We start from the raw sequence: 8,106 nt of genomic DNA, 5'->3' as shown, positions 1-8,106 counted from the left end.
CGGCGGATGGGCCCCCGCGGTCGGCCCGCCCGCTGGCCCGCTACCGGGCCCGGTACCAGGATAGCCGGCGTGCAGCGAGCCACCGTGCGGCGAGCCGTACACCAGTTGCCTTACTTTCTGCTCGTCGTCGGCGATGTTGTACGTCAGCTCGGTCTCCTCGAAGCCGGTCGCCGACATCCTCTGGTCGCCCGACGAGCCCGACGGCGGTGGGTCCGGACTGTTCAGACACGTCTGGATCAGCGCCTTCCCGGCATCGCTCGTGATCATCGGTTGCAGTTTGCGCGTTGCGAACGTGTACACATGGCCGGTCTCGCTCGCCACCAGTAACATCACTTGCGTACCGGTCAGCGTCGACAGTTCGTACGCCTGCAAATACGACATCGACAGCTCGTTAATTCTCCGATATAAATTTCCGGATTTACTTCTTTTTTTTCTTTCGTTCAGATATTTTCTATCGCTATTTGTGTTCACGTAAAATACGCTCGTCCAGTTTCTCCCTCTTTCATAAATAAAAGACTAGAGATTGTCGAATAAGATCCTCAAAAGTATGATGTTCAATTCCTTACTTGAAGATTTCTAATGAAAGACTAGAAAAAGACGAGTGTATTTATTTTACTAATGTATTGTATATAAACACGATCTCTGCTTTTATGATACTTTATTACTGTGTTACGTGAGATATTCTTTTTGCGTGTTGTACTATCATTGTCATTGCGATAAACTGTTGTAATATTTCATATTGATACTTGACTCACGAAATATTAGAATATATTTTCCTCGATTTTTAAATAGAATATTGCGTATTATTAATACTAATATCAATATGAAACATTCAATGTCAAAAATCACTTTAAGAAATAACATAAAAACAATCGCGAATAACGAAAACATAATCATATTACATGTCATTTAGATGATACCGCATAAATATCAGATAAATCTTTTAAAAGTAATACGATATGTACATCTTCTATAAAAACTTCTACATACGTGATTTTGCAATACTGACGTCTAGCATCTATAAATGTTGTAAAAAAGAATAAATTAATAGTTTTAAAATACATTTTCTTGATATACCATGAAGAACAGGAAGAGAACATTGTTAATTTTTGTATACATGTCTTTCCCAAACAGTTGTTTAAATTTTCGCCAAAATTCTGACATCTTTATACCGACAATTCTCACCATAAAGCATGGGATTATCAGTTTATAAGTTAATAAATGACGAAATTAAAATTTGTAAAAATTTGTAATATTATGAGATTATAAAATCAGAGTATCGTAATTCAATTTTAAGAATATGATGAACATATTATATATTATCACTAACATGTCTTGTCTCAAGTATATGGTGTAATATTTATATCTATATGTATGTATGCAACCATGTGAGTATTATTTTCTTTATTTTCGAAATGTTTTGCGAAATATGTAAAAACTGAAATTCAAATTTTTTTATCAAGGAGATGAATCGTTTATAACATTTTCTATTAAAACACAATTCAGATCATTTCTAAAACAATTAAAAATGTATACACAAGTTTTGAGATGGATATCTAGTTAAAATCTAAGAGTTACAGAAAAAGTAATATTTAATCAATTTTAGATGGTTAGTCATCGTTTTTTATATGTGCACCTCGTTAATTATGCACGTTCTTTGTGCAATTTCAATCGCGTGTCTTTAATTAAACATGAGATCATGAATTTAATCATTTCCGAAACGATTTAATTCAAAATTCTTGCCCAAATAATATAATTTTACATATTTTACCGTTTTTGTTGATATTACTCCGTTTTATTTATATTAAACATATATTTTTCATAAAGTAATTAATTTTTTTAATTGGAAATTTAAAATCTTATAAAAAATAATTAAAATAAAAGTTGCAAAATTATTTCTTCAAACATTTTATAATGCAAATTATATCATTAATAAATCGAAATTAACATATGCCGTTTCAACGCATCCTAATTATTTATAAACGATGTCATTAAAATTATATTTCTAGATTATGAATATACAAATATTATAGTTTCGCAATTTATTATATTACGCTTATGACAAGTTTCTTTCCATTTAAAAACAGAGATATTTGTTTAAAACAGTAAAAAGAAAAATTTCAAGGATAAAGTAACAAATTGGAAGGCGAGGGAAGAAGAGAGAACGTAGTTCAGAATCAATAGTCGCCTTTCTGTAGAAACACCCAATTTTATTATAATTTATTCACTCGAAAAATACATGTATTACTAAAGAGAGAGAGAGAGAGAGAGAGAAGAGAAGTTAGTAAAAAATATTCTTTTCTTTTTTAAGGAACAATATTCCGCGATCTCAACCTTTAAGGTTTATAACTTTCCAGATCATTCAAATATCTTCAAGCGATATTACTATCTAAAATGTTTAATGAGATCGAGAGATTTAATAACAATGTATTCAAATTATTATTTCAATTTTTAAAGAAAAAATTTTTTAATTTTTTAACACGGTGATTTTCTGACATTTCTTTATGTTTCATGCGTTTATAAAACATATTTATATACTTTTTATTTGCATACAAAAAAATAGAAGCAATTTTCATTATCTGAACAATTCGAGCTGAATTAATGTTTGATTTTAAATAACAAAATATATTAGTGAAGGAAAATTATATTATTAAAGCGTAGAAAAAAGTGTATCTTAATTGTATTAAATTGTAGAAAAATGTGTGAGACAATAGTGTTATTTGACAAAGATAAAAAAATTATTAAAAAATTATCAGGATAGTGTAATAGAAAGGAAAAGGACACACATACTTTATCGAGATTGTGACAAAAATAAGAAATTGCTCCAATAATTATTTAAAAATTTGTACAATTGCAACAATTTTGGGACCAATCAACTTTAATTTCCACTCACAAAATTTATGTAAGAACGCCGATGAAAACATTTTTTTTATGAAAAATCGTGAAATCTTTGTCGTCATAAATATTAAAAAAATTTTAATTAAACGAAACGCGCGTCCAGGTATAAATATATTATAAAAATATGTAAAAATTTTTGTATTTACTTTTGACTATAGAAATTCGTGCTAAATTAACTTTACTGGTTTTTTATCTAATTCATGTATAAAGTATCTGAGATTTAATTCGATCATTTATTAATAAAAACAGTAATTAATTTCGCTAACTTGAGATACGGTGACAAGATTCAGCGATACAGTCTCTCGATTCAATCGTATTGTCCTCTTCGTGTCTCGAATAAAAAGGAAAAAGATGAAGGAATTGGGAGAGATCGCTCTCCCCTCTTGGGAGAGATTTGGATTACAGTCTCCGAGGGAGCGGTGCACAAAAAGTGAACGCTAACTGGCAGCTTCAAGTGCAAGCAACCGGCCCCCTTTAGCAAAGCGTGTAATAGCCGCGGAAGAGTACTGTCACTCGTAAATCGCGGGCGCGAGCGCGCACGCGCTGGAGCCCCTCGCGCAGCATCCAGTCGCTGTCGTCGCGACAATCGGAGAGAAAACGCACGTGAAACTCCGATTGCTCTCGTCGACGACGTGGGTACTATTTTCACAGTCTGACGCGCGCGCGCGCGTACACACACACGTGCACATTCTCTTTTTCTGTTTTCTCTTTCTCTCCCCCTGCTGAGCCCACTTGAACAAGACGCGAGAGAGAGAGAGAGAGAGAGAGAGAGAGACAGACGACGCCGTGTCGAGTCGCTGCGCCCTTCGCGCGCGTAACAGAGAGAGAAAGAGAGAGAGAGAGCGCCGGGTACTCCGCGGTGCAATCGAGTACATCATCAGCTATTATAGGTTTGCCCCGTGTCGATCGTTACGATACAAACCTTCTTCATAATGCCGGTCTTCCTCTTGGAGAACGTGGTGTATCTCCGTAGTTTATTGTCGATGTACTCCATCTTAATTTTCACCCGGCCCTTAGTCTTCTTGCCGTTCGAGGGGGGTGACTTCTTCGGCTGGCCTAGACTGGTGAAGGACTCGTCGAGATTGTCGGGCACGCAGTCGCCGGGCATGCCGCCGGCGGGCATTCCCTGGGCGAGCGATTGCTGCCGTGGATTATTACCGTCGTCGCCGTAGCAGACGTCGGAGATGCTGCGCTTGATGCCCCGTTGAACGGGGCCGACGCCTGGCGTCGCGGCGCCCGCGGCTGACATCATGGTGGCGCCGCCGCGGCCTATCTGCGAAGCCGCCGCCGCGGCCGCCGCCGCGAGCTGGGAGGTGGACGGTCGGCCGTAGATTTCCGTGCCAGCATCGCTCCCGATCATCCCCATGCTGTAGCCGAGGCTCGTGTACCGACCGTCTCTTCCGCCGCTAGGGTTGTCCATCGCGGCGTCGGCGCGCACATTTAATCCCTTCCCCACGACGGCGGCGCGTCTTCGCGACGGAATCGCGTGCGGAACTCGGCGCAGGGTCCACCACGTGATCGATCATCTAGAGGAACACGGGACAACAACGCGCACCGCACGAGCGCTCCCCGCGAACTGAATGCGCCAAGCGGAGTATCGTAACTTGACCTACGTGTGCCGCTTGGCTCTGCAGCGATCAGCCGCGATGCCTCCGCGTGTCGCTGCGCTGCGCGGCCCGACGTTCCCCCACCAGAGCGCGGCTACGCCGTAAAAAAACTAGTCCGTCGTAACGCCGTGGCCGCGACGGGACGGGGATCCGCGCCGAAATCGATATCGAAAAATCTCCGAGGCTCCGTCCTGTCCCGTCCGCACGTCAGATCGTCCGTACGTGTCTCCGTTCGGACGATATTCGGCCGCGAGTGTCGTCGCGCAGTGGTACACCGCGCGCCGAGAGGGCGTCCCCGGCTGCCATATTTAGAAGTAGACGTTACCATATTAGGGAAAGTTTGCCAAATATGGTGAACAGAGGTGGTCCTTCCTTTTCGAATGATCGTACGGCGCGCCGCTACGAAACACCAATCCAACTGACAGTAGCGCTTCCTGCACGCCTTTCCGGCCCCCCCTGGCCGATCTGCATTTCTGCTGTATACGTGACCGCAAATCGCGGCGGCCGACCGTATAGCTGTTATACGGAATGTAAACTTTACTTCCGAGTTTATTGTACCGCCGACGACGCTACGTGCGAACTTTCGGCATGGCATTACCGGAGCGTGGGGGGGGGAGGGGGAGGGGGGGACGTGCGTGCCTCCGGGCAGTATCTCGTTCACGGAACTCGTAACGAGATGTTGACGATGTCATACAAACTTGCGATCGAACATTCGTTGCGTTTCGCAATTTTATTGACTTACCACAATGTAGTCTCATTTTAATTTCGGTTTAATTAACTCGTCATTCTTTGGTTCTAAAAAGACGATAAATCGAAGTTAATCTACATTGATAGAAGTGGACATCGCTAATGTGTGTATTTAATTTTAATATTAGTTCAATTAACTTGGTCTTTTCTAGTTTTAGAAATTAGAAAAAGATGAAAGTTGAATTGAGCTTTAACGCCCAGTTAACCGAAGTTCAACTTATTTTTCATTTCTTTCCAATTCTAGAATTAAAAAGAAATAAAGAATAAGTTAAACCTCGGTCTAAAAATTGTCCTGTATCAATTTGTATCATCCATGAAATTCTTTAGTCAATAAATATCTTGTAGCTTGTATGTAGATTGTGAGATCATGATTCTTCCTATAAAAGTATAAAATATTACTATTTAAACTAGAGGTACCTTAATGAAAACTTAAGTCTTCACGATTAATTTTAACCATTTCAGTCATCAAACACATATATTCTTCAAACGTATTAAGATATCCTATGTACATAGAAAATTTGTTTAAAATTTTTTTCTTTCTACACACAAGGCACACAAAATATCGCATTACTTGGTTTATATGTACAAAACATTAAGGAGTTTTCTGATATAAAATTAATTATCAAAGCCTGAAAACTGGATAACTAGATGGGATTTTGCGTGCTGTTCTGAATATTAATTACATAATAACAATGTATATATATTTCAGTGTTTGTATATAATTTATTAAATAATATCTTCATAATCAATATCTTCTAAAAAAAACTTATTACTATACCATAAAATACGATTGTTCTAGCAACACCTCACATAATGTCTCGTTTTACTGAGGATTTGAAACATTTTTTTAGAATTAACAGAAATTAAGGTTGTTCACCAGATGATATCGCGCGAGCGTGAGACATAAGAGTGTCATGAATCTCGCGAGCGTATGCCACTTGTGCGCGCACTGTCATTAGGAACTGTGGATAAGACAACGCTGGTCCCTCCTGCGTGCTCACTGTATCGGTGCGAGTTGTGATAACAGACATCGGTAGGTATCTAACTGAACTGGAATGCTGGGACAGACATTCCACGGAGGTCTTCAGATGCAGCTCTATCTGGTCGCAAATAGAATAGAATTCTTCCATATTCTTGTTAAATCGGTGATCTGGCTGCTCTATGCCCTTCATGGTTCCTACGTCGACCAAGCTATTTTGATGCAATGTCTGCGCGGCAGTTTTAAGAGCTATGGCTAATGACTCCCTCAAAGGTCCAACCAGAGATTTTACTTTAGAAATATTATCGAGCTTGTCCTGTGTTTGTTGTTGCTGTTGTTGCTGCTGCTGCTGTTGCTGCTGCACTTGCTGCTGCTGCGTTTGTTGTGCCTGTTGTTGATTCTGAGGTAACTGAGGGTTTACCGGCTGTCCCATTTGTCCCACACCCATAGCACCTGGCTGTTGAATCGGCGGGATATTCATCTTGATCCTATAATTTTTAATTTGCCATGTTCAATATATGTAATATTAGGGTGACCATCTGTACTCTTTTTCCTGGACATGTACTCTTTTTGCGGACGTCTGGGCGGGTTTTCAATGTGTACTCTTTTGACTTTACATTAGACTTATTACAATTATATTTACAATATTATGATTTACAGTAAGTCGTTAATGATGTAATATTTTAAAGAAAAAACCTATGTTAAAACTTGTGATTAAAATGTTCTTTGACTTTACATTAGACTTATTACAATTATATTTACAATATTATGATTTACAGTAAGTCGTTAATAATGTAATATTTTAAAGAAAAAACCTATGTTAAACCTCTTGTGATTAAAATGTGATAATTAATATGTTTAGGATTTAACATTTTTATTTATAAAGAAGCTAAAAAGTGATGAAAAATGTGTTAAACAGTAAAACATGAAATATATAATTGATGCAATGTCGTGTATATCAAATGCCTGTCCATCTCATGCATTGTATGTTTATCCATTTTATCCTTTTTTTTTTTGGGTCGGTGGTGTACTACTTTTGTACTACTTTTTCACTATGAAAGTCCTACTTACAAATATAGCTTATGGTCACCCTATGTAATATCAATAAATAACAACAAAATTTAATTTAAAAAAAGAGAAAATTTTCTAAAAGTGTTTCTCGACAGCTATATATCAAGAATTAATTTCAACTTATATCAATTGAACTATGTTTAGGAATATCACTTCTGTGCATTTTAGCCTTATTTCTTTAAAAGTCCTAAAGCTGGAATAGTAATATCATAAATTAAATTTACTGCTAATTGAATAATAATGTATATCAAAACATCGCAAAGAATTTATCATGAAAGATGTTATTCAGTCAGGCACTCCAAACCTTCTTGAACCTACCCGAGAAGAGCATTTTTTCCAATTCGATTACTTTATTAATTTATAAAAGGATCTTTCTTCGCATCTCTTACCGCTTTTAAAAAATTTGTTGGCCAAGTTGAACGAAAACCTTGACGGCAGTTAATCGGAATGTATATTTCTCTTTTGACTGATCCCTCCTTAGAATTAAAAGGTTCTTAAGGTGCCTTCTCGTCACATCTCGGGATACTTTAGCGCAGAATCTCTCGCTACTATCTCTTTAATATCCCGTTCCACAATATTTTTGCAAAAATAGCGCGAATGTATATACACAAACTATTATAGGTTAGATAAACTATGGAACTGTAAAGTGCAGACCAGTGCAAACACTGGACTCGGTCGCCGGCACTCGCGCACGCGCCGCAGTGAATTGCTGCGAATTGTGCCTTAACGTCGGACGACGCCTCATTGGCGACTCCGCGGACCAATCAACGCGCACGGCGACGAGAGCCGAGTCGAATCCACGCA

At 38.6% G+C, this 8,106-nt stretch overlaps 2 protein-coding genes across 2 annotated transcripts in view; both read right to left on the bottom strand.

Annotated features, from left to right (window-relative positions):
* Window positions 1-4,456, bottom strand: part of LOC108772914 (serum response factor homolog) — a 4,730-nt gene extending 274 nt beyond the window's left edge. Inside the window, exons 1-2 of the mRNA XM_018538569.1 lie at window positions 3,821-4,456; window positions 7-366 (exon numbers count right to left, since the gene is read on the bottom strand). Of these exons, the coding sequence (XP_018394071.1) occupies window positions 7-366; window positions 3,821-4,318 (858 nt within the window). The 5' untranslated portion in view covers window positions 4,319-4,456. The remainder of the gene's footprint in view (window positions 1-6; window positions 367-3,820) is intronic.
* A 1,512-nt stretch (window positions 4,457-5,968) lies between these two features.
* Window positions 5,969-7,896, bottom strand: LOC108772915 (mediator of RNA polymerase II transcription subunit 29). Its single transcript, XM_018538570.1, has 2 exons — window positions 7,692-7,896; window positions 5,969-6,719 (listed from the first exon to the last, which is right to left on the bottom strand). Exon 2 carries the CDS (start codon window positions 6,710-6,712, stop codon window positions 6,116-6,118), a length of 597 nt encoding a protein of 198 aa, XP_018394072.1. The 5' UTR covers window positions 6,713-6,719; window positions 7,692-7,896; the 3' UTR covers window positions 5,969-6,115.
* Between the last annotated feature and the right edge of the window lie 210 nt (window positions 7,897-8,106).

Source organism: Cyphomyrmex costatus, unplaced genomic scaffold (assembly GCF_001594065.2).
Source record: "Cyphomyrmex costatus isolate MS0001 unplaced genomic scaffold, Ccosl1.0 scaffold193, whole genome shotgun sequence".
Taxonomy (NCBI): domain Eukaryota; kingdom Metazoa; phylum Arthropoda; class Insecta; order Hymenoptera; family Formicidae; genus Cyphomyrmex; species Cyphomyrmex costatus.
Note: the sequence above shows the minus strand (reverse complement) of the source record. Positions and strands in the feature narration are given on the sequence as shown.

Excerpts from the sequence above, each read along its gene's own strand:
- LOC108772915 (XM_018538570.1), bottom strand. The coding sequence starts at position 6,712 with ATGAATATCCCGCCGATTCAACAGCCAGGTGCTATGGGTGTGGGACAA.